Source organism: Eschrichtius robustus, chromosome 5 (assembly GCF_028021215.1).
Source record: "Eschrichtius robustus isolate mEscRob2 chromosome 5, mEscRob2.pri, whole genome shotgun sequence".
In the NCBI taxonomy this organism is placed as follows: Eukaryota; Metazoa; Chordata; class Mammalia; order Artiodactyla; family Eschrichtiidae; genus Eschrichtius; species Eschrichtius robustus.
The window spans coordinates 136,391,757-136,419,090 of NC_090828.1; the positions used below are offsets into that span (position 1 = coordinate 136,391,757).

A 27,334-nucleotide genomic window follows, 5' to 3' on the forward strand; every position below is an offset into this window, starting at 1 on the left:
ACTATGTCTCTTTAGAATTAGAATACCTCTTTCTATCCTTATCTTAGGAATTTGTGTCTAGCAAAACTGCAATGTGTCTATCACAGAACAATGCTAATGTTTCTCTTCTAACATATTAAAAAAAAAAAAAAAAGAGGTAGAAAAGGGTAGGAGGAAGAAGCAGGCGTTAAGAAACATTTAAGGGCCAATACACAGTCTAAGGCCAAATCAAGTCTTGAAGCCTACTGATTTTGGAAAAACCTTCATTTCGGTGGGTAACTTGAATTATTATTGATATAAAACAAAATTAAGGCATACAGAGAAAAAGGCACTACAAAAAATTAACAATTAAATTGCTTTCCGTTGACATTTTAACCAATGTTAAAATTCAAATAAATATGAACAGTGCATTTGGAACTAAGGCCAAACTTCATATAAAACAATAAGATCTCAAGAAATTTTCCTGATCTTAGTATAAATAACACTGTTGACAGAATTCAATTTCTATCAAATGTTTTGGGTATTTTAACAATTTAGACCAAAAGAAAATATTTTTTTCTTTAAAGGAAAAAGCAGGAAAAAAGACTATGTAATGGAATAAATGCCCCCCATCACTGGAACTGTTTGAGCAGAGGCTGGGTTTTGTAAGAGGGAGTCCTGAGAGAGAGGCTGCTTGACCTACGTGGATCCCTCCAATTTGGGGATACTTTTAATTGCTGTTGTTAATGACATTTTAGTTTATAATAGCCAATGGTTACCCAAAATTGCTTTCCCTCACTTCATAAGAAATAACATTTTAAAACATCATTGCTGAACTTTCAGATTCAGGATATGCCATAAAAATAAGTAACTGTTTGCCCATTTTTCCTCCTAGACTGTGACCTCCTTAAGGATAAGTTAATTTAGTACCCGACATAATAAGCCACAATACTGAATAAGCAAATGAAAAGGATTCACCATATTAAAAAAAAAAAAAATCAATAGATTCCTATACTTGGTTGACACCAGGTGATTTTATATCACGCTATTGGTCCCAAAAGAAATCAGTGACAAAGAATTCTGCTGTGGGCCAAGGAGTTTGCATCTGGCGAACATCTTGGCTTTTGCACCCAAGCTTAGTTGTCCTATAAACTATTCAGATTTGATTTTCTCAACGATTTCATGTATCTTATAACAACTCCCTCTCAGAGATACGACACACCAGACCTGACATATATAAGAGCTGAAGTAGCGAAGAAAGCTACTCTAAAGAAATAGTTTCCTCTTTTTAACGTAGCTTCTACTGGGAATAAGATAAAGACTCCTTCAAGTGAAAGCCAATTCAATTTACTATGAAATAAGTTTTTTCTTTTATAGTTCAGCCTGTGCGTTAACATTCCAATCTCTTATATAAATTATGTAAGGTTGACTGTGCCTTTGAAAACTTTCTAAGGCAGTAGTCTTTCACCATTTTTCAGGTTAGAAACATGTTTTGTAAATGAGGAAAATTAAAGATAGTCATACTGAAAATTTCAAAGTCTGTATATTTTTAAATACATTTTAAAGAATTATCATCAAAACTTCCATTAGTCATTATGATATTTTTCAACCCTTTTATTCAATACACTTTGTTTGCAATGTAAAAGATCTTATATTTGGTCCAAGCCTAAATCATGCCATTTTGAATCTCTCAAGGCCTAAGTAGAAAGATATTTCCTGAAAAGCACATACAAGACTGCTAGTGAATCTTCTCCAGCACCAAAAAGTCTGCCACTATCAAAGCAGAATGCATTTTAAAGGCACAAAGTTAGCAGTCTGGTCATTTTCCAGCCTCAGCAAAGAAACATTACAGTATAGAAGAATCAGTTGTGCATTTAAAAAACAAAATACATTTAGAGTCATCTTAAAAAGTTCAAATTTCATTTGTTGATCCATACCATTATTAGAAAGAAAAAATTGGAGTGTTATTTTAACTGCCCCTGATAGAGGTGGTTCCTTTGAAAATTTTCTGTTTTAAATTTAATTTTGGTCTTTCATACCTCACCCCACTTTAAGCTTTTTTGTTCTAGTAGTTTTTATATATATTAACTTTTACTGTGGTTTTTGGTACCTTTACAACTTGTCTGAAATAAATTCACATCACATTTTTATATAACTCTGTAAACTATTAGTCTATTCTTAAGTCTTTACAATAAAGAACAATACTTTTCCATAGCTAATAATATTTTTTCTTATAAAACAAAGGTCTTGTGCAGCAGTGTTAAAGTAGTAGTTTCTTTTCAGGTGATTTTATTTTCTATAGCATTTCAAAAAGAAAAAGAAGACTGGAAAAAAAAGCAAACAATTTTGCTTTGGGTTTCACAGTCTCCCAAGATTTCTCTTTAAAGAGCATCTGTCTCATATTTTGCACTGCTGATTACCCTGACAGACCAAAAATGAGCCAAAAGGAAATCACAACCACACAATACAAAGAAACAAAGGAAAAGCCCACTGGTCCAGATACCATGATCTTGCTCAAGTAGAAGAGATGCCTTCACTCATAAAAGATAAAGAAATTATAATAGATCCACATCCTTGGGGACTATGTTTATAGCACAAGATTTGGCAGTTGATTTCCCAGGGGGGAGGAGGCCAGTAATTCACGTTCTTCCTTGCAAGCTGCTTCCTTTCGTTATAAGGGTAAGCGAGAAGCTTTAACAACTATATTTGTGCTTTGACTTCTTCTCAGACTAGCTAATGGAATTTCAAATATTCCTACAGGGAATGCCAGATAGGACCTTGATACAGTAAACCAAGATCTACTTAACTTCAGAAACAAAGTATTTTAAAAGAGTTCCTAAATGAGCATACCTTTTAGCAGAAAACAAAATACCTGAGTCCCTTATGAATCCCATGAAAGGCATCACAGTTAGGGCCTCCAAGAAGAATACTATTTTCTAGACCTTTAAAAATAAAGTACTTAGCATTTGCTTTAATACGTTGAAAAAAATTGCAAGTGGCCAAATTACTGATGTCATTCATGTTTTTCAGTAGCACAAGTCCCATCAGAGACAGTGGGAGTTTCCCAGCTGTCTCGTTCGCTTAATGTCCTTGTTCTTATACTAGAAATACCTGGCAGTTTTTAACCTTCCTATAAAGTAGCTAATACTTTGTTTTAATATGCCTTTCTTTTCCCACAATTATGAATTGACTTTTGAGGAAAGAATACACACAGATGACTGAGTTCAATAGGCTCCGTGTTTAAGTTCATTTTGTGTCTAAAATGGAAGTTACTGATTTGGGTGCAATATGCAGCTGGAAGGGAAAGGATTGTTACTGGCTGTCTGTTGAGACCTTTCACCCTCGACTTGAAGTAGTGGTATCTTCTCTTGTAAAACCCTCATTATGCATTACATCACTCTCTGAAACTTACTTTTTGCAAGGAACCTGCTTTGTAAACGGCCATTTTCGTTTATAACTGGGGCTGGTATGTATATCAGGGTTTCTCAACTTCGGCACTTTTCACATTTGGGGCAGGATAATTCTTTGTCGGGGGGCTGGACGCGCTGTTCTTGTATATTTTACTTTCTTTAGCAGCATCCCTGGCCTCTAACCACTAGATGCCTCTAGCATCCTCCTGGTTGTGACAACCAAAAATGTTTCCAGGCATTGCCACATGCCAAGCAAAACTATCCTCACCCCAGCTATGAAAACCACTGTTTTACATGCTAACTGTTTTTTGAGGTGCTTTAGTAGTCTGTGATCCAAAGAACAAGAACAAGGGTTTCATATCATGACGCTAGCTTTTAACACATGGCTACTCCAGGTTAAACTCTTACTTCCTAAACAATGTTATCTATGGGGAATCAGGAGCTAGAAACAGAAGGATATAGTATACATGATTTTGATTATTTCTCCTTCCCCTTGATTTTTGGGACTTTCCGCCTCGGGTAAAGAACACAGTTTAAAATACACTAAACAACACTTAGTTCTTCTTTTCATTATTTCTGTTGACTGGCAAATGTGGTCTCTTCTACTGCTTACACATTTAATTAGAGCAATCTCCTTTTGTCTTTTAATTTGGATTTGCTTATTGACTTCCCATATCTGTTTTAAAATAAAACAATATCTTTTCTTTTTTTAAGCAGAAAGCTATCCCTCAAGGTTTATAGATTCCAGTAACATGGATCTATTATAGTGTATTTGCTTATTATACTGGTTAGGATTAACAAACAAACATACCTCCTAGAGATTCATATTTTCTATCAAGAGTCCTACTGAGCAAAAAGCTTGGTAGACAGAGGTTAGGATCTAAAGAATACAGATACAAGAAGGAACCTATATTCTTTAAGCTGAGTACCTATCCTAAACTCAAGTTTAGGGCTCAACCCCACAAACAAGAATCTATTTTAAATACTATCACTAAAAACTACAAATTATACATCATTTTCTTCTCCTTGTTTTCCATGTCTCCCCATCACTGCCAATCTGTCAGTGACACAGGGAAAGACTCTACAATCTTTAGGTATTCCAAATGATCTTTTTGTACTAAAAAGAGTGACTATGTACTAAAGTGCTTTATGTCTCTGAACCACATCAGTACATTATAAAAATTAAAAAAAAAAAAAAAGTTTCAAGTTCTTGTAAGGGAAAAAAAGATTAAATATAAAAACTTTAGGATACTATTATTATTAATCAAATTTAACCAAGAATCAAGAGAAACACTTTCCCTCTTGTCTGTTTTTTCTCCCCCATCTCTCTTTTTTATAAAAAAGAAAAGTGCAGTCAGAGAGAAGGTGAACGAACAGATGGGAGCCGGGAAGAGGCACGGCAGAGGCTACTGGCTGCTAGTGATAGTGCACGAACATGTGCCTTAAAAGTTCGTCAGCGGAAGGTCTCAGTTTGGCCTCTACAAAGATCCGCTTGAGGAAGTCTCGAGTGTGGTCTGAGACGTGGGGTGGCAGCTTCGGGTTCGTTGGCTGAGTGGCGATTTTAAAGATGGCAGCCATTGCTTCAAATTCCGCCCAAGGAGGCTTCTCCGTTAGCATTTCCACCACAGTGCAGCCCACGCTCCTACGAAGAAATAAAAGAAAGACCTTACACAAACAGTATCATCATGAGGTCAGCTAACTAACTACAAAATGAGAAACAGGCGTGGAGTCCATATACATTTAAATACGACTTGGTTTCAAATGTAAAGTTTCGTTAAAAGGCTGTAAAAATTGAGCTCTACGGAGCCTCTGCGGCCGGGGTCGGGGTCGGGGTCCGGGGCCGGGGGTCGGGGCCGGGGCCGGGGCCGGGGCCGAGGGTCGGGGTCGGGGCCGGAGCCGGGCGGGCCACACGCCTCGGCAGCGGCGCCCTCGCCTCACTTCCGAGTTGCCGAGGCGCCGCCGCCGCCGCCGCCGCCGCCGCCGCCGCCGCCGCCGCCGCAACCCGGGCAGCCCCGCGGGGGTCCCCGGGCCGCCGCAAAGCGCCAAAAAGACGCAGGGGTGCCCGAGGCTTCGGCGGGCCCGGCCCGCAGCGCGGCCAGCACCCGACGGCGGGGACACCTGCCCCGCGCCCCGCGCCCCGCGCCCCCTCCCGGCACTGGAGGAGAATCCCCTCCGCTCCTGGCGTCGGGCGGACACTGAGGGCGCGAATGCAGACAACCTGAGAGAAGGCTTCGCGGCAGGAATGAGGCGATTAAAGATCGACTGACACGGAGACCTGACAGAAAGGGCTGGAGAAACGGGGTTTCCTGAATTTGAGGAGACATCTTTAAGTGAATTTATGTATTCTTAAGGACAAAATATGTCCACACTTGATGTGGTATCATTCCCACACCTGACAGATGAGGAAAGTCTGTTTTAAAGCTAAATATGCCTGCAGACACTACTGGACCTCCCAACAGGGATTTGTCAAGGGCAGAGGGCACTCAGAGGGGAAGCATTTCACGTATGCAGCCTTGAAGAAAAATTTATGTTTGCAGTCTAGACTTCCATGAATTCTGACAGTTGTAGAAGCAGATGGGAAACACTCAAATATTCCTCTTGTTGCACAGAAAAGTTAATTTGTGGTACCGGAAATTAATATTGTTTTATAATAACTGTTATTATTGAAATACTTCCTAGTGCATTTTATTGACTCTTCTTACTTCAACAGTTTAAACACCTATGCAAACTTAAAATGTGCTTTTCTTTCTGAAAGCTGGTATTGTTTTGAAAGAGCTTTGTAAATGTAAAGTAGTGAGAATTTCAATTTGGGTAAAATGTTTGCATAACTTCCAATATTTGAGGTTTGTTAAACTCAACTCTGGGCAATCAAAAATGAATAAAAAATAATGAGGAAATGAATAGGTGCTTCCCACCTTTTCCCAGGATAAGGGGAAAGAAATTTACCATATTTCTTTTTTTTAACTTCTTCTTTTGAATTGCTTTGAAGGCATGGTTTTTATTGCTTATTACTTTAGGCCTGTAGTTCTCAATCCTGACAATACTTCAAAAATCTTTGCCTGGGCCCCACTCTTGAGAGATCCTCATATAACTGTTCTGATATGGGCTTTGGGTATAGCTAGTTCTTAAGCACCAATCCTCCTCCTTCCCTCCATTCCTCAAACGTGTGGATAGGTTTGAGAACCGCTAGACTAACGGTGGTTTTTCCTGTTTAAAGAAGATAATCAATTTGAGCTTTGTTTTTATATTGCTCTGTTCATGGCTTTGTTACAACTGAATTAGTTATTACTCTTTCATTGTTAAATAAAGTAAGCAGGGCTTCCCTGGTGGTGCAGTGGTTAAGAATCCACCTGCCCATGCAGGGGACACGGGTTCAAGCCCTGGTCTGGGAAGATCCCATGTGCCACGGAGCAACTAAGCCCATGTGCCACAACTTCTGAGCCCGCACACCACAACTATTGAAGCCCGTGTGCGGAGAGCCCATGTTCCGCAACAAGAGAAGCCACCGCAATCAGAAGCCAGCATACCACAACGAAGAGTAGCACCCGCTCACTGCAAGTAGAGAAAGCCCGTGCGCAGCAATGAAGACCCAACAGAGCCAAAAATAAATAAATTTTAAAAAATAATAAAGTAAGCAGCCTGTGTTTGAGTTAAAAAAAAAAAAAAAAAAACAACCCTGTAGTTTAAACATAAAAATCAATGAAAATAAACTAAAATTTAAGCTCTCAAATTTGTTAGGCAAAGAATGTTATTCATTTTATAAATTTTGCTTTATATAATTCTCTAACCTGACATTGAATATAATTGTTTTTTGTCTTTATCTTACAAAGAATACAAATGCTAGAAATTCTTTGTCTTTAGGTGCCTAAAATGCATATCTCCCAAAAAAATTTCTCGGGGCTTCCCTGGTGGTGCAGTGGTTGGGAATCTGCCTGCCGTGCAGGGGACATGGGTTCAAGCCCTGGTCTGGGAAGATCCCACATGCCTTGGAGCAACTGGGCCCGTGCACCAGAGCTGCTGAGCCTGTGCTCTGGAGCCCATGAGCCACAACTACTGAGCCGGAATGCCGCAACTGCTGGGGCCTGTGCACCTAGAGCCCATGCTCCGCAGCGGGAGAGGCCACTACGATGAGAGGCCTGCACACTGCAGCGAAGAGTGGCCCCCCACTCGCCGCAACTAGAGAGAGCTCGTGTGCAGCAGCGAAGATCCAATGCAACCAAAAATAAATAAATTAAATAAATAAATTTAAAAAAAAATTTCTCAGTGGGAAGTAGGAAATGGCCATTTTATGTTCTAACTTAGAATTATTAAGTAATTAAAGGTTAACTGAATTATAAGACTAATAATAAAGATTAATTACTTTTAAAGTTCTTCAGGGAAATAAAATGAAGATAGCTTTCTAATGCTGAAATTTGCTCAAGAGGAAATCCTTCCTGGGACTTCCCTGGTGGCGCAGTGGTTAAGAATCTGCCTGCCAATGCAGGGGACATGGGTTCGATCCCTGGTCTGGGAAGATCCCACATGCCGTGGAGCAACTAAGCCCGTGTGCCACACCTACTGAAGCCCACGTGCCTAGAACCCATGTTCCGCAACAAGAGAAGCCACACCGCAGTGAGAGGCCCGTGCACTGCAACGAAGAGTAGCCCCCGCTTGCCACAGCTAGAGAAAGCCCGCACATAGCAAAGAAGATCCAACGCAACCAAAAATAAATGCATTAATTAATCAAAATAAATAAAAATAAAAATAAGTTGTCCTCTGTTTAAAAAAAAAAAAAAAAAGAGATCCTTCCTAAAGAATGGAAGACAGGTTCAAAAGCTCTATTTATTTAGTCACTTATTAAGCCTCAAACACACATAATTAAAATGATATTAATCCCTGTAATCCTGACATCCTATTTCAAAAGTACAAAAAATAAATTTACCTCAGTAAATTCCATCCTGGGTGGAAATATGTTAAGAAGGCATGTGCTTTCGGTCAAATCCCCCATCAAAACCTACCAGATATCTGCTTTTCTGCCATAGCCTTCTCCACTAATCACTTCAGGGCTCATCCAGTATGGTGTGCCTGTGACAGACTTCATTCCTGTCCCCGAAAGACAGATGGTTTGAAGCCGTTTGCTGGCCCCAAAATCTCCTAGTTTGACGTTGCCTGTTGAATCTCGCAGAATATTTGCGCCTAAAATAAGAAATATCCTCATTTCATTATTTTTATTGGCAATTTGGAATACAACATAAAAGAACGGCAGAAAATTACTTAGCAGACTCTTCAATCTGTCTCCAAAACCAGGCTGCTTTTCACCTTCCGAGCAGTACCTGGCATAATGCCAGTCATACAGTCAGTGTGCGTTAAAAATTTATTACATGAACACTGAATATTTAGAGTCACCTGTGTGATTCAAGACCTAAGAAGGTTCTCCCACCGAAAAGGACTGGTGCAAGTGGGAGGCGAGGATGAAAAAGAAGAGAAAGGGGGAAAGGACTACGAATGTGAAGTTCAGAGAAGGATGAAGAGAGCAGTAGCAGGCTCTTGGCCCCAATTTCTCTGTCATAAAGTAAGAAGCCCATGTCTATAGATTGTTTCCCTGAGGACCTAGCATCTCCTCAGAAACCTCTTAAGGGACCTTCATAATCAAAATTTTTTCATTCTTCATTCTCAATTTCTGTACAGTATATTTTAAATCTAATCTAAGCAAGCTTTGAGGTTTCTGTTTTAAAATTTCATTTACTTCTATAGTAAACTTTTAATTTTATTTATTATAAACTGACCTTGATAGCCTGGCTGAGGTGGTGTTTGCAGAGTCCTCCCCTGTAAAGTTACTCTTTCCCCTTTTTCCTACTTAGCTCTTTGGAAGAAGTTCACTATGTGTAAAGGAGTGAGAAGTTATGCTCCAGGCTTAGTAGTTACATATACTGGGAATTATTCTGCATGGGAGATTTGTCTCTTCTCTCCCATTTATTTATTCAACCATCCATTTCTATCAGTCTGAACACATGGATATTTATTTTATACTTTGGGTTATAATCCAATGACTTTTTGCTCAAGTTGTTCCAGCTTTGGTCATTGGGAGCTCTCTCTATTGGCTCCTGTGTCCCTCTGCTATACCTCAATCATTGTGTTCTTGCTTGATCTGATTTCTGGATTGTTTGTTTGTTTCTTAGTATCGTCTTACGTTCTGGTACTAGAGCATGCTCCAGGCTCACCTTGTGTATCTCCTGTACCACTTCTAGAATTCTACCACTTTCTCCAAGGAGCACTAGTTCCGTTTACTGAAGAATGGTATCAGAAACCAAGATCTAGGAGCTAGGTTCATGTACTTTTATTCTCTATTTCCCCCCCTTTATCATTCTTTAAACTCAATCTTTTTTCTGGGATTGTAAGTCTAGTTTCTTCATACATAAATTATTTCTATTCTCATTTTTAGCTTTTTCTATAAACTACCTGTTTTTAAATGAGCGGCGTATTAACTTATCTAATTTTAGTTTCTAAATTTTACCTCAATTATTTTTAAGTCTTCCTAACCTTAATCATATTTTATATTAAAAAAAAAAGATTCCCTATTTGTCCTTTTTTTTTTTTTTTTTTAATGGCCTCTAAGAAGGAGAGTGAACAGTGGAAAAGATCTGTATTATAGACGGGAGAGACTACAGACTGGCCATCCCCGCCATGAACTTCTGTACCTGTCTTTCTGTTCTCCCAGCAAATTTCCCAGTCTAGTCAATGAAGGCTTTCCAAAGCCTCTCTCCGGGGAGGGTTAAGGATCCATTCTCTGCATGCCATAAGCCTAAGTATGCCGTGGTACCAGTGACTCTCTAAGACAGCACTGCCTTTTTAACATCTCCTGCTGTCCAATTCTTAAAGAAGGACTCTGTCAAAAAAAGCCACCGTGTCTAAAATATTTAACCTGGGGAAGGACAAGAAACAAGCCAGTTTTTACTGGTTACCAGCTGGGAAGGAACAGGCCCAGGCAGGTCACAGACAGAGAGAGCTATCTCCGGGGAGTAATCACCAATGCTGAACCAACGGCCAACCATACAAAGGGCTGAGGAGAAAATGTATAGCCAGGTTCCCAATACAGTCATCTAATTTTTTAAAAACTTACTTTGGATATGTTAAAAGTAAGCTATGAAGGAGAGTTTTCAAATATACACAAAAGCAGACCGAACCGCATATGAACCCCTCACACAGCCCCAACCTCTTCCAGCCACTCCTCTTCCCCTCTCATACTATCTGAATCAGATGGAAGACGTCACGATCAATCAATAGTTCAGTCCATATCTTTAAAAGATAAAGACTCTTATCACACCTAAGAGAACAGACAGCAACTCCTTTAATATTATTAAATATACACTCAGTGGTTTTTTCAGTTTTTCTTTAAAAACAAAAAATCAGAATCCAAATAAGGTCCTTACATTGAGAATCACTAATACATCTTTTAAGTCTTTCCTAAAGTTCCCTCCAACCTTTTTTTTTTCCTTTGCAGTTTATGAAGAGTCTAAGCTGTCTGCCTATAGCTTTCTTATTGTCTAGATTTTGCTCAGTCCATCCCAAGGAGTCATTTAACATGTTCATCTGTTCTATATATATGTTCTATAATTCTCCAATTTGGTAGCTGAATCTAGAGGGTTGATCAGATTCAAGTTCAAAATTTTTTTTTTTGGCAAAACTACTTTGTAGATAATGATATAGTCTATGAATAGGAAGTATGTAATGATAGACTGTCTGTGTGAAGTGATGTTAACAGCTATTAATATTTAGTGCTTATGTCTACTAATCTGTTAGTCGTTGTAAAATGGTACTATTCTATCATTCCTGCTTCATTTGTTAGCCAAAATATTTTTATAAAGGTAAGTTTCCTTTCATCCACTATTTAGTCCTCAGCACAGTTCATAAAAGAAAGGTCCAATAAAGAAACCCTATTATGAAATAATGAGTTGGTTCCCTAGCAACAATGATCAATTAATTTTTACCCTAGGTTTCATTATGAACTCATAAGTCTAAACTTAAAAGGAATCAACTAGCTTTCCTTTGCCCTCGCCATTTAAAAACTGCTCATTATAAAAATTTAGGAAATACATAAAAAGTAAAAAGTATGCAGGAGAAAAACAACTATCACTCATTCTGCCACTTGGAAATAACCACTGTTAATCATGTAGAGATTGTTCTTCTAAGTCATACATTAATTTTACAAACTTGAGATCATACTGCTTTATCCAATTTTATACCTTACATTTTTCTTATCAATATATTTCCCCTATAATGATTTTAAATCAGCTTGTTTCCAACCTCCTCATTTTACTGGCAAGGTTAGAGGAGGATCCGCTTGGGGGGTAGTAGCTCCCCTCGGTTCCTTTACCTTATTATCAGGGGTAAAGAGAAACTGGCTTGAATAGATTATTCCTAATAGAATAATTCACAATCAAATCATTTTCCTATGTGTTTTTTTTTTTAATTGAAGTATGCTTGACCTACAACACTATGTTAGTTGCAAGGTGTACAACATTGTGATTCAATATTTCTGTACATTACAAAATGGTCACCACCTTATGTGGTTCTTTAAGCTTTCGGGTTTTGAACTTGATAGCTGAGGTCTGCCTAAGCTGGGTAGACCCTGAGGTGAAAGACAGGCTCCTGTTTCTTTCAGATCATGAGCCGTGCTGTCATCCCCTAAGACTCACTAGTAAGGTCCATTCGTTACATGTGATCTGGCTCAGGCATTCTGCAGCAGATCCCACTCTATGACCAGACACTGGTTAGGAATGTTCTCTTTAGCCTGAATATGGCCATATTCAGGGTGTGACATACCACAGAAAGGAAGTAAATTCCTGGTAGCTCATAAGAGCCCCTAGAAAGACCAATGAAAAAAAAAATTTCAATTTATTATTTATAAATGTGTGTTGTGTATTTGTTCATTATTCTCGTCAAATGATTGAATAAAGTGATCTTTATATTCGGGTCACAACCTGGTTTTTACAGAATGAAGCCTATCAGTGTGCTTTGCAGACAGAGTTTTATGACTCTCAAACTTATATACCTCCACCACTATTTTGTCTCACTTCATGCAGTTACCTTATGTAACTGATCCATGAAAACAGTTGAGTTTTTGAGTTTTAAAAAGTGAGCTTAACTGAGTTGCAGTTTATCAAAGCTCAGTCTTGGTCTCTCTTCTCATTCTCTCCCTTAGGTAATGAGGTCCATTCCCTCAGCTTTAAATATGATCTCAGCATAAAGTACGTCATCACCGTAACTAACTTTTGAGTGCTTTCTAGGTACCAAGAACGGTTTTAAGCATGTTATACGCATGAACTCATTTAATCCGTGTAAGAATCCTGTGAGCTGTTCACTATCATCACCCTCCTTAAAAATGAGGAACTGAGGCATAGAGAGATTGTCTCGTCTAAGGTCACACATCTGGTGATGGATAAAGCCTGAATCTGATTCAGGTCAAATTCAGAGCCCCTATTCTTAACCGCTATGTTCGAATGCCTGTGCGCTATGTGTGAAAACATGTCTCATTTTCATGCTCATTTGAACTTTACTGATTCTGTGAGCCCCAACAGGGGAGCTTCCCTCTTGTGGCGACCTGAACAACACGACTAGCTGGAACTGTTTTCCCCTGGTATTTTAAAGGTGCATGTATTAAATGTTGAATTTCTTAACCACAGCACATGTTTTGTTAAAAGAAAAGAACTGTGTACTTAAAAAATACCTCATTACTTACCTTTTATATCTCTATGAACAATCATATTACTGTGCAAATAATGGACTCCCTCCAGAATCTGACGGGTGTATTTCCTAGTCACATTCTCAGTAAGAGCTCCATATGCTTTTAGTTGGTCCTTAATTGAACCCTAGGATAAAAGAAAACGAAAGAAAACTATAGTATGGTTTGAAATGAAAACTATTAGTAAATCTTTATCTTTAAAGATGTGTACATGTATATTTATCTGTTATTCTTATCGACTGAATAAAGTGATCTTTATTTTATTTTTAACATCTTTATCGGAGTATAACTGCTTTACAATATTTTATTTATTTTTAATTGAAGTGTAGTTGACATACAATGTCATGTTAGCTTCAGGTGTATAACATAGTGATTCGACATTTAAATGCATTACAAAATGATCACCACGATGAGTCTGGTAACCATCTATCTCTGTACAAAGTTATTACAGTATTATTGACTATATTCCTTATGCTGTATATTACATTCCCATGACTTATTTATCTTAAAACTAGACATTTTAATTTGGAGAGTCCTAGTTCATGACTGGGAGGCTTTAATTGGAGAGCACAGGAATTCTCAGGAAGGACATTATATGCTATTAATTTAACATAAAACTCTACTATATTCCCTGACTAGAACTGTGGAAGGAAGCCTTTAAAACTATTCTTTGACTGATACCCTTGTTTCTATGACTATGCTGGTTCTATCTCCTGTTCCTTGCAACTGTATTTTTTAAAATTCTCCAGTACTTTTATCTTGCATTGCTTTTGCCCTGAATACATTTTTGATTTTCCTACTTGCTCTTCTATATACATCCTACTTTAATTTTATTTATTTTGTTCTTACTCTGTTTTTAAAACACAGTTTTATTGATACCTGCAAACTTACTTCTCAGGAGAAAGAATGGGTATGATTAGAAGATCTGAACACACGTGAGATTTTAAAGTTTTTCTTTTATATACTCACCATTTTAGTTCAAAACATGAGAAAAATATATTAAAAAGGAATTTCTAATTTTCTTACATGTTTTAGGCAGGATGAGGTACCATCTCTGAGAATAGGGAATCAATCTGAAGTGAGACATAGGCACTTGAATTTTGAAAAAGCTTCCCTGATGATTCCAATGTGCAAATTTGATAAATAATCACGACTTTAAAAGATGGAAATAAAATGCTTCCTGAGGGACAAAATCTTTTAGAGATAACATATCCGAATGTTCCTGTCTTTCCTTGAATTTTGGTAAACTGTGTACTTTGTCATATAAAAATAGATCCTTGGATTTTACAGGTTTAGCCATTTGCTGTTTCCACTATTCATGAGCAATCCCTGAAGGAACAGCAAGATGCAATTCTGCTGACCCCAACTTGCAAACACGTGTGGAAAGCCTTAGGCAGTGAGTGAACCCAGACAACCAGTCATACCTATAACTCAATGCGGCTTGTTCTTCAGTCAACTTATTATGTCTCTACTTGTAGTAATGCACAAAATAACACAGCTAGAACTGAGCTTTCCAAACCGTAAGCCCCCAGATACTTGTAGGCTGCAAATGAGTGTCAGACTTACAGATCCTCTGGGCCCTCAGGCAGCTGGGCCAGTGGCCCATGGTGCTAACAGCTCCATCAGTGTAGTCTGTTTACTGCTGTATAACATGAAAATATTATCTTCTTCAGTGTGAACAACTGGAATGGGCTGGAAAGCACTGTGTCAGATAAAAACAGTGTGTGTGTGTGTGTGTGTGTGTGTAAGAGTAACAGAGAGAAGTCAACTGCTAGGTCAGGTATTGGAAATAAAAGAAAGTTATGGTTCCGGTGTGAAAGTAGTTCTAGATAGACTAAGGAATGGAATGTTATGTTGGGAAAAACTGAAGAATGGAATGACAATTTTGGCAAAGCTTGAATCTAGGGCATAAAGGGGTCCATTATACCAAATTTAATGAAAGAAATTATATAGCATCATTTACAGACTTGGAGATTCACGGAAGTCTAGGAACATCTATGTCCATCCCATATATGCCATGGGCTTGCTGTACACATAATTCATTTAGATTGTCAGTGAACTATCATTAATTTAGTAACATGCTTTTCAAATTCAAGGAGTGATAACCTAGACTTTGAAAAGACAGCTGCCTTTACAAAACCTAATGAGAAACATGATCTAATGCCTTTTTCTGAATAGTCCTAGTTTAGTCTTAAGATTGCTAAATATATAAAGATTACCCATATCTCTATTTGCGATGTAAACTGGTTCTAACCAATGAGCCATTTTAATTAATTTTATCTTCAACAATCTGGGTCTCTATTCACATTTATTCATAGTTATTTCCTTATTTTTAATTTAAATATTTGTTGCACAAACAGTAATGGGAATCTGAATAAGAGAAAAGTCAATCACAATCCCAACATAATACATTTTCATTTTTCTAAATTTCTTCTGTTCTTGTCCAAATACAGATACTTTTAAAATATCATTACCAATATTAAAAAGCATCTTATATTCTTTTTCTCTAAGTACTTCCTCCAACTTTGCTACATGGGCTTCACAATTTTAATTTTTAATATATACTCTCTTGGACAATGCCATCATAATTTACTTCCACTGGGGGAACTGATATTTCCACTTTTTCCATCACAGATAGTACTAAAATAAAGGTTCACAGCTTTCTCCTTTTGGATTACTTCTGTAGACTAAATTTTTTTTTTTTTTTTTGTAGACTGAATTTTAAAAAACAATTTACACTGCCAACGTAATCTTTGAAAATAAAAAAGTAGCAATGATGAATATCAGTGGTGTCCCTATAAACAATTATTCATGAAGATAAAAATCAAAGTAAAATTTACTGTTGCTGTTGTAAGACCGAGGATGGTTTAAGACCATTACAATCAGCCTGTATTCGCAGGCCTCGCGTCTGGGGATTCAACCAACTGCTGACTGAAAATATCTGGAAAAAAAATTCCAGAAAGTTCCAAAAAGCAAAACTTGAATTTGCTGCACTGGCAACTATTTACATAGCATTTACATTGTAGTTGTAACTATTTACATGGCATTTACAGTGTATTAGTTATTATAAGTAATTAAGAGATGACAAAGTATATGGGAGGATATGCGTAGCTTATATGCAAATACTACACCATTATATAAAGGACTTAAGCATCTTTGGATTTTGATAGCCGTGGGAGGTCCTGGAACCAATTCCCTGGGGATACTGAGGGACAACTGTACTATGAGATACTGATCCACAGTTTTATTGATCCATAAGATTAAACTGCAACCTGTACATTCTACATACAATTCTAATAAGCTATTTCCTTAAAGACCCATAAATCAAGCCTTTTTCTAACATATACTGCCTATTATGAGAATGAATGTATTTTTAAGTGAGTAAATATACCACCATCTTGAAAATCATTAGTATTAGAATGTACTCTACAAATACTAAAAATAATGAAGAAGGAATGACAGAGTTTTTTGCAAATCACATTTTTCACCTCCCAATGAAATTACTGACTCAGGCAATGACTATCAATCTGTGTTAAAAACATTAGGTGGATGGTTGAAAAGGAACTGGATATTCCTATGTGCCACTGCTGTAAGCCCAGATTACTTTCTGGTCTTCAGGAAAAGACAAAACTTTACAATGGAAGAATCAGGACATCAATCACCCTAGTCAAGCAGTCAACCTTAGCATCACTACCAGTAGAACAACCAGAAACTGTATGTCTCCTAATGGGATGCACAGCATCATTTAGGATGCATGCGAATAAATGCTGAATTTGAATATAATTTAGATTTTAGATCTAACTTGGAGTTTACAGGAAATACGGGGGTAAACGAACAAACTAAACACCACCATGAGGATGCAAGGGGAGAAATCTATGAGATGAGACTGTCAACAGAACAACTAGTTTGGTCTCTTTCTTTTTTTTTTTCTTAACGTCTTTATTGGAGTATAATTGCTTTACAATGGTGTGTTAGTTTCCGCTTTATAACAAAGTGAATCAGCTATACCTATATGTATATCCCCATATCTCCTCCCTCTTGCGTCTTCCTCCCACCCTCTCTATCCCACCCCTCTAGGTGGTCACAAAGCACCAACAGCTTGGTCTCTTTGTCGAATCTGTCACCTAAAACTGTTCTAGATTAAAAGAGGAATAAGAGACATAGTAGCAAAATGTAATGTGTGGTCCTGGACTGAGTCCTGGTTTGGATAAGCCAGTTATTACAGGTTATCTTTAGGGCACTTAGGGAAATCTGAGTATAGACTGCTATGATGTCTGTAACCTATTTTAGTATACTTTAGTATTTTTAAAAACGAGTTAAAAAATACAAAGATAGATGAAGAAGACAGAAAATAAAATTATATTACCCATTTCTCATTTAAAACTCTTCCAAAATGTCCTTAACATTTTATAATCAAAGTTTTGTTGTTTTTCTTTATTCTCAACTAAGACTTTAAATAGAATATCTCTATTTTCAAAGGATGTACTAACTTACCCCTGGCATATATTCCATAAATATGGAAAGTGTTTTTTCTTGGGGATCCCTCAAACAGCCATAATACTGAACAATTCGCTCATGCAGCAAGTTTTTCAACAACTGAATTTCACACTCAAGTGCATTTACTTCCTGAAAGACAGAACTCACTGTTAAGTCTTTACAGCATGGCTAGTAAAAGCAAAAAAATTCTAACTTCATGGACCATCAAGGTGATTTCACTCTGAAATTTTCACTTCCCAAGGAATAAACATTTTAAAGTCTCTAAACAATAATAACTTTTGTAACAGTCCTTGATGGTATTGCTAAAGCAACACTAAATCACATTAGGAATATAACTGAGTACTAAAAGAGAAAAATCCATAGTACAAAGTAAACAAACATATCTAGTTATCTATTTTTTTTGCAAATAATTTGTATTGAGGAAAAACAAAAAATTCTATTATGTGTTATATTTATTTTAGTAAAAATGCTTCTTATAATGTGACAAAGTAGCTTATGCAGTGATTCTTACCTTGCTGGTCTCAGGGCTATCTGGGTCAAACTGAACTTGCTTAACAGCCAATTCTCTTCCTGTATCAACATCATAACAGAGGTAGACCCTGCCAAAGGCTCCCTGGCCAAGCAGTTTGCCCAATCTCCAGTTGGTTGGAGCACGAGGTGCTAAAAAAGAACATTTTCTTAAAATGGAATAGCCCAATGGCACACAATGGTTAAGGACTACTGCATTAGTGATATCCTTAATTGAATATGCTTGGATATTAAGGGAAAATCATGTTCATCCAAATTCATAACGATCATCATCTTTGAAAACTATAAGAACTCTAAACCCAAACAAGGTTCAGATCCCTATGACTAATTTTTTCCAGTGAGATTTTTTTTCACCTGATTATAAACGTAATAGCATTTTTCACTCAATTTAAGATGCCACTGATTAAGTAAGATGCACTACTTCTAATCTTTATTGCAGTAATATCTGTAATTAGTTTTTCAACTGCCTACAATGTAGAAAGCTGGAAAGACCATCGCTCTCATTCTAACAAGAGGAAATCTTGAAAGCAGCCAGCGGGGGGAAAAGCACACTATATACAGAGGAACAAAGATAAGAAATACAGCAGACTTCTCCTCAGAAAGTATACAAGCCAGAAGACAATGGAGAAATAACTTTAAAGTGCTGAAAGAAAAAAAACTGCCCAGAACTCTATACCCAGAAAAATATATCTTTCAAAAATAAAGGAGAAATATGAGTTTTTCAAACAAACAAAAGCTGAAAGAATTTATTACTAGTAGACTCGTACTACAAGAAAAGGTTAAAAACAATTCTTTGGGCAAAAGGAATTTGATACCTGACAGAATCTTGGATCTACATAAAGATCTACAGAAATAAACTGGAGGTATATTTAAAAGACATTCTTCTCCTATTTTTAATCACTTTAAAATACAGTTGTCTAAGGCAAAAATAGCAGCAATGTAGTGAGAGTCACAGATGTGAAAGTAAAATATGACAACACTAGCACAAAAGGGCGGAATTCAGAGTATAAAAATATTGCTGCAATAAATATCTTTGAGCATGAATCTTTTATACATTGCTTACATGATAAAGTTCAAATACTTCACAATCCGGCCTTAGTTACCATTCTAATTCTACTTCGACTGTTTCAAGTAAGATACCCTCTACTTCAGCCAAAAATGAACTATTCCCCATTTTCAGAATATATCATGGCCTCTTGCACATGTCACCTCCTTAACTGGTGAATTCCTATGCACATCATTCTCCCCATTAGATTACATCTTAGAGGCCATATTTGAAATCTCAGAGCTAAGCACTCAATAAGGATATGTGGAATGAATGAATGAATGACTTAATTGGTAACAATTTTCCAAATAAAAGCAAAGGACAGAATCATTTAAAGTAATAGCAGTAATACCATGCTTATACCTGACATTACAACCATCTTTAGAAATACCATTTTTACCTCTTTTGAGATTCTGGTCTCACCGTGAAGACTGGCTTGGTATTTATTCTTTTTTAATACTATAAAATTCTGCAAAGGCTCTGCTACACATTTCACTACGCCAATTTCTATTACTCACAGCGGCTGGGTGGGCTGATATCCATTACAGTCAAAGTAGGATTGTCTATGTCACTTCCCCTTCTTCTTATTCGACTCTCATCATACTCTGGGGTGAAGATACTGCTTCCACTACTAGTGCTTAAGGAGTGGTCTGTAGGACTGAAACTCACAGGAGACCGGAAGCTGGTCCCCTGGGTCCTTCTAGCTCTTGGAAAAGTTTTACGACCTACACAGTGAAAACAGAATTACCTTGCAACTTTTATTAATATATTATAATTAAAAGTATTTAAAATTTGTAACATGAGGAACAGAAATTTGTTCTGTGACTAGGCTAAGAAACTAAAACAGCAATTATTTGATTATATGTTTTAAACTTAAGAATAGTATTTTTTAAGAGTGCAAAGAAGTATCTTTGTTAACACTGAATCATGAAGTAAAAACTAAAAACACAAAGAAGAGAAAAGTGAAAGCAGAAATGAAAAGTGGGGAAAAAAGAAACAGAATCTGAATATAAATTCAAATAACCTCTTATGTTAACACACACACATTCATAAAAGCATAGAACTTCCTCAGTTTTGTATAAAAAGGAGAAAAAATATATTTTATTCTCATTTCCAATAATGATTTAAAATACAAAATAAAAATTGGAAAGTTTATAGGCAGCAATTTTTTTTTCCTTAAAAGGACAATGCAAGTAGGCATTTCAACATCAAGGAATAGTTTTCTAATTAATACCATTTTTAACTACTCCTTTTTTTTTCTAAGGGAAAGATAAGTATTATGAGGTAAGTTGGCATAAAGCTAAGATGTTATTGTCGTTTTAATTATGATCCAATATCTTTAAAAAAAGTTTTAAGCAGAAAACTAAGTGATATAGGAACAAGTTTATTTTTATTGTTTCTGAGATTTTTAACAAACTGTTCTTTGATCTAATAAACTTACCATCATTATAGTCTTGATGATGATATGAAACATGATACCTTCTTGGATATGTTCCTCCTTTTCCAAATTTCTCAAAGATAGGGTTATCATAGTCTATTAAGACACACAAGAAAGTTGTATACAAGTTATACAAAAGTCAAATATTTCCAATGATGAACAACACATTTACTCATTTTTATTTGATTTTTTTAAAAAAGTTCCCTCGCCCTCCCAGCCAAAAGATTATTCAATGACATAACATTTAAACATTTAGAATGTGAACAGTCTAACCTGAAAATTCCTGATGATTATCTGGGTAGCTCTGGGCCCTAGGCATTCGTGATTTTGGATAGCTCTCTCTAAAAGTAGAAAAAGTCTTGTTATTTCAAGACAAAATATTTAAGACATTTAAAAAAATCTTTATGCAATACCAATATCTATCTGTATGTATGTGTATATATACATACATATATAAAATAACATATATTTTTATATATACATACATACATACACACACACATACATATATATACACATATATACGCTCTCTCTGAAACATTAACTGAGAAAGGGGGAACTTCTTTTCAAACACTTATTTGGTACGTGCACCGCAAAAAGCCTGGCTTTTAAAATTAACCCACAGAGTACAGTGGTAAGAATACATTTTGGAATTACAGATGCATGGAAATACCTGTGTTTCAATCCTAGCTCTGCCACTTAAACTAGCTATTGCAACCTTGGCAAATCACCTTTCTGAGACTATTTCCGCATTTATAACAAGGAGATAATAATGTCTAACTCATCAATTTTATACTTATCTACCTCAGGACAGTGTCTTTCAAGTATTAAGTACTCAATATATAGCTTTCACAACACAATTTCCCTGAATTTCTTAAATGTTTTAAATATCTATCTTGAGATAGACATGGGCACAGACAAAGGTTTCATGTATATGGGTAACAAAAAATTAAGTGTAAAGTTCCATACAATATTAGTTATATTTTCCAAATTTGCTTTCATAAAGCAATTCCAGAGGAGATTAAATAGGTCATGATCTTAATAAAGATACTGACTTTACATGCTACAGGTGAACACTGTCCGATTGAGACCAAGAGAGAGGGAGCACTTGTAACCAAAAATTCACAGATGCAACTTGCCCCAGCTTATATTCCTGAACAGTTGTCTCACAAAAGTACTTAAACTTTAATTGACCAAAATACTGGGACATAATTATCAAGAATATATGTTATTTATAATTTGGTGCCAGAATGAACATAATCCTGAACAGGTGCAACAACTCAAGAATCTCCAAAACAAAACCTATTATGAAAAATTTGACAGCAGTTTCACCAACACAGGTTTAAAAGTAAACGTACATAAATTCTAAGTTTGCCTTTAGTTTCAAACACAATTTAGCAAGCAGGAAACTCAAAATATTATAATCAGATATCATTTTAACTAAAAAAGATACCGAGCCCATGAAGTTAAGAAATTTGTCCAAACTGAAAAAATCAATTTGCCGTAAGTATAGATGAGTAACAACTACATTGCTCTGAATGTAGCACAAAAGAGTTGATACTTCGACACGTTATATATATGCATATTTACCCATATATATTAAAAAACAAAAACTACAATCAACATTACCCATCCAGAGGGCTATCAAGTGATGGACAACTCCCTGAGCCAGAATTTTCAGGGCTGCTTAAAGATAATGGGTCCAGCATCTAGAAAAATAAATGGGTCCACCTTGAGTCTGCATGATATAACCAGAAGTTACTGTTTTTTAAAAACAGCTTTATTGAGATATAATTCATGTATCACAAAATTCACCCATTTAAAGCATACAGTGCAGTTCAGTGGTTAATATTGAGAATGTATAACCCTCACCATAATCTCAGAACACTTTCAGTACCCAAAAAAGAAACTCCATCTCCAACAGCAGTCATCCCCAGAGTTATTCATTTTTAAATGTTTTAAAAGTAGTTGTCCTTGTAGGTAGGCTACAACTTCAAAATTTACTAACAGAAAAATAGGAATTTTCTATCTCTTTCTCTCTGGATTATTATCTAAATAATTAAAAGCTAAAACACTTTACATAATTTTATTTACTGAAAACTGAACAAAGGGGCAACCCAAATGGAAACAAATGACACCATGACTGCTACATGATTAGAAAATGTAAACTCCTGCAATAATATAAGCAGCCAATGTAATGTTAAGAAAACAATAGCAAATCCATGAAAATACTTCAATACCACAAAACTTTAAAAAACATTTTTAAATGTTTTAGAAAGTAGACAAACCTCAGCTTCACAAAGTTAAATATTTATAGTTTTACTGTGTCTTTCAAATGTTAATTTAAAAAAATCCGAATGTTAATCTCAGGATTATAAACAAATGCATTCATTCACTTATGGATGAGCAACGTAAGAGAATCAGCCTCATTCCACCTTCTTTATACGTGAATGCACACAGACACATGTAAATTAGCGGGGTTTTCCTATAGTTCTACTACTTTGTTCGCTTATAAAGGAAGATATGGGATTGGAGAAGAGGTAAAACAAATACCCCCTCCTCCATATACCTGCCAAACCACACTATTCCCTGACAACATCCCTTTAAATGAAATTAAAAACCACATCCAAATTTTGCTTACTTGGTCCATGCTCTCTGGAATGAACTCTCCTTCACTGTTGATACTGGTAAATGACCCATTCCGGGCAACCTGGTGTAATTCATCTGGAATGTATCCAGGGGGAGGGGAGCTTCTATCTCTACTAGTGGGACCTCAAAGGAGAAAAATTATATGATTTTATAAATTCCAGCAGGGAACCAATTCTTGTTTTAATTAAATATACACTCAAAATTTCTGGACTATAATACGAATGCTTTTAGCAACTGAAACCTAGTTTTTATTAAAGCTTATCAGAGCACTCATGTCTGTAAAACTTCAAATGTTTTTATTCCTTTCTAAACTCCCACCTACTGTAATTATTAACCTTATTGTAATATTCACTTCCATTTTTTAGGTGGTATGTTCTTCTGACTGCTGGCAACTGCATTATGAGTATTGTATTGATAATACAATAAAGATTTTTAGACAAATGCCACTGCTTCTGCACTTTCAAAGGTCACTTGTACCCTGGTATATGTTACCCTTTAATGTAATTTATGGAAGGCATCATGATGTAGTGGAAAGAATATGGGCTTTACAGTCCAACCTCAATTTAAATCTCAGTTCCAGTTATTTACCAGCTCTGCGTCTTTGGGAAAGTTATCCAATCGCCATGAACCTGTTTCCTCATCTGTAAACATGGGACTAAATCTCTCCTTTGCAAGGGTGTTGTGATGGCAAAATTATTCATAATGAACATATGCTGTGCACATCTGTCTACATGATGTTCCTTCCATTGCCACTCTTTAATCTTTAGAAACCTAAAGTGAGGTTACTTCTTAGTCATTTAGTCAACATTAGAATGTTTCCAATTTGGAATCCTGGATTTTATTCTTGGGTACTTAAAATTAGGCTTTTGGCGGCAAGCCATATTCCTGGAATTTAAATTTCTTCATAGTTTAGAAAATTAGAGAATCTAATATAGTTCATCTAATTATGCTATGTTTATTAACACAGTTTCTCAGCTTTCCTCCTTATTTTTTGAAATTAAACTATAAAAAAGATATGATGAAATCATGTGAGCATTTGAGTTCTGGTCAGATTTAAAGCAAAAAAGGCTTCTGCCTCATGTAAAGGGGTCACTGTAAGTACGTGTCGGCATTTGTTAGTGAAGAGATAGGGAGAAAGAGAACAAAATGATTATCAAGAGATATGCATGAAAAAGATAATTTTTCTACACGGGACTCCAAAATTATTAGGAACTATTGAGCCAGTGGTTGATTTGGGCTTTGTAACCACTATGATCACAATGTCCCTAATATTTTTATTTCTTCCATATGACCCTATTTATAAACGAAGATAAATATACTCATTATTCGAAGCAGTATAGGGAAGAAAAACAGCTTAGAAAATTTCTTCATCTTCTTAATTGCTAACCCATTTTTTTGAACCTTTGTTACTAATAGGTACGCCAATGCACTCTTGGTCAAAACCTCCACACCAGCATATACTCCCATCCCAAAGGAAGTTCTTCCTCTATCTTTTGTAAAAATAATTGAAGGAGATAATGATCAATAAATAAGGAAAAAAGATAATGGTCATATCTATCAAAGCCATTTCAAGTTTAAAGAGGTGCCAAGAAAAGACTAGTAAATTTTATACTTTACAATTTCCAGTTTCTTCTTATGCTGGCACTGAAGTCAAACAAGAATATTTATTAGTAGAATAACAGTGAGACATTCAGTACAGTTTTAAATCAAAATGAATTTAAAATGTCAATTTAACTAATGTATTTAGCTTGTTCTGTCTAATGCAACTAAGATGAATTAGCAATTTTTTACTTTAAAATGATAGGTACTATAATGATAAGAAAAAGGATAAAGAAATAAATGTATGATTAATAATAGTCATGCTTTCTAGTTTGAAAAGCAAAATGTAGTTTAAAAGTGTTCTCTCAGGGACTTCCCTGGTGGTGCAGTGGTTAAGAATCTGCCTGCCAATGCAGGGGACACAGGTTCGAGCCCGGGTCTGGGAAGATCCCACGTGCCACAGAGCAACTAAGCCCGTGCACCACAACTACTGAGCCTACGCTCTAGAGCCTGTGAGCCACAACTACTGAGCCCTTGCGCCACAACTACTGAGCCCTTGCGCCACAACTACTGAGGCCTGTGCACCTAGAGCCCGTGCTCTGCAACAAGAGAAGCCACCACGATGAGAAGCCCAGGCACCACAAGGAAGAGTAGCCCCTGCTCACCGCAACTAGAGAAAGCCCATGTGCAGCAATGAAGACCCAACGCAGCCAAAAATAAATAAATAAATAAATAAATTTATTAAAAAGAAAAAAAAGTGTTCTCTCAATTGACTGCTACAACAATCCCATGATTTAAAGATGAGGACAATGTTAGTGGTCTCAGGTTAATTATAGAGCTGGCATTTGAATTCAGGTACCCCTAATGTTCTTTCATCAAAAATTTAAATTATATCAAAAAACATCCAAATGAAGACAAGCAATTTTTATTTTACTTGTATATTATCTCTGCTGCTCATACTTCCAACACTTCTCAAACCCAAAGTAAGACAAAAGACAGACACTTAGAAGGAAGTAGTCATAAAAAAAGCTTTTGGGCAACAAAACAGAAGATGAATAACAGATTTTTTTGGTTGGTTCACATGCTAATTTAATCTTTTCTTTCATTACTAACAATCCTCTTCTATCACCAGTCTTAGATTCCCTTCCTGCTTCCTCCCTATTCATCTGTTTTATGTCTCCTACTTCCCCCTTTAAATCCATCCCTCACATATGTTTTCATGCTACCTTTAATACTCATATTCACTGCCCTGTTAAAAAGATTTATAAGTGTTTTTCGAGCAATGAAATGTTTTTATCATATAAAAATGTAGATTATCAATGTTTTATACAAATTGAAGAAGATACACGGAACTGGGGAGTTCAGAGCACCTCTGCCCAGCCTATGCCTCTCTAATAGGCCTCCTTTAAAAAAAGAAAAAAAAGGCACACAGGATCCATTTTTCTTTTTACCATAAACTTAAATATAAGTGTATTTTTAATGACTAATAAAGTAATTATAAAACATAATCTGGAAATTCTTAGCAATCTTTATTTTGGTAGCATTCTTGGCAATAACTAAAACTCAGAGAAAGGTTTATGAACTTAGTCCATCCATTAATTTTAATATGTTAGAATTACTTCATTTAATTTTTTTCCCTTCAGCTTATTTGTACAATTAAAACGCTTTTGAGGTTTTCTTTTAACTTGTTAAACATCAAAATACCCTGGGTATATAAAGAAAGGAAATATTTAAACTGGAGACTGCTGATCGTGTAATACTTGACATTAACTTTTCAAGGGACATCAGATACCAGAGCATAGTTAACTGAACTAAATTACAAAGAGTACAGAGATAGGCTGCTATTTATCAGGATTATGTTTAGGTGTTGCCCTACCTTAAAGGATGGAGATGAAACCAAGAAATCACCCATTTCATGATTTCGACACTAGCTTTCTTACCTACTACAGAAAGTCTTTTTTTCCTCTCTGCTCCAAATACTGTGTTATCCAAATCTTCTAGTGATGGCAATGGCTCTAAATTAGTAGCCTAGGAAGAAAAAAAGAAGATTCATGCTATTCTTCCCCTTTAGGGCTTTAATCAGAATCCTTTCCCCTACCAAATATAACCCAGGCATTCTATGTAACTATGTTTCATATATTGACTTTTACAAGCATAAATCCTATAATCCTCACTGAAAAAAAAAAAAATCCCAATTCATACCTGTGTACTTCCGTTTATTACAAGTAATATTTTGAGGCTCTTCATATGAATACTACGATCCAGCAGTTCCACAGCTTTGTCCAAGTCATCTTGGGTGGTTAATGGAATCACCAACTAAACAAAAGGGAACATAAGAATTATGTAGCCATCTCACCAGGTCAAGTCCTCCCGGGAGCATCTCCATTACTATGGATTTATAAATCTCAAAATACCTTGCTCTTTGATTTGTCAGTATAATGAAATTCTGAATGAATACATGTATCTAGATTGTTTTGCTCTTCCCATCCTACCATCGCTAAAATCATGAGTATGGATTAATAAATTTTTTTGCTTTACTGAACATTAAA

The 27,334-nt window shown here is 36.1% G+C and overlaps 1 protein-coding gene across 1 annotated transcript in view; it reads right to left on the bottom strand.

The window, feature by feature from the left end:
• Nucleotides 1-1,551: 1,551 nt before the first annotated feature.
• The window catches only part of MAP3K2 (mitogen-activated protein kinase kinase kinase 2), a 90,513-nt gene continuing 64,730 nt past the window's right edge, over nt 1,552-27,334 (bottom strand). Inside the window, exons 6-17 of the mRNA XM_068545300.1 lie at nt 26,988-27,101; nt 26,726-26,813; nt 23,239-23,369; nt 22,227-22,306; nt 20,871-20,938; nt 20,601-20,693; nt 19,678-19,884; nt 18,098-18,246; nt 17,584-17,715; nt 13,087-13,216; nt 8,366-8,543; nt 1,552-5,010 (exon numbers count right to left, since the gene is read on the bottom strand). Of these exons, the coding sequence (XP_068401401.1) occupies nt 4,785-5,010; nt 8,366-8,543; nt 13,087-13,216; nt 17,584-17,715; nt 18,098-18,246; nt 19,678-19,884; nt 20,601-20,693; nt 20,871-20,938; nt 22,227-22,306; nt 23,239-23,369; nt 26,726-26,813; nt 26,988-27,101 (1,596 nt within the window). The 3' untranslated portion in view covers nt 1,552-4,784. The remainder of the gene's footprint in view (nt 5,011-8,365; nt 8,544-13,086; nt 13,217-17,583; nt 17,716-18,097; nt 18,247-19,677; nt 19,885-20,600; nt 20,694-20,870; nt 20,939-22,226; nt 22,307-23,238; nt 23,370-26,725; nt 26,814-26,987; nt 27,102-27,334) is intronic.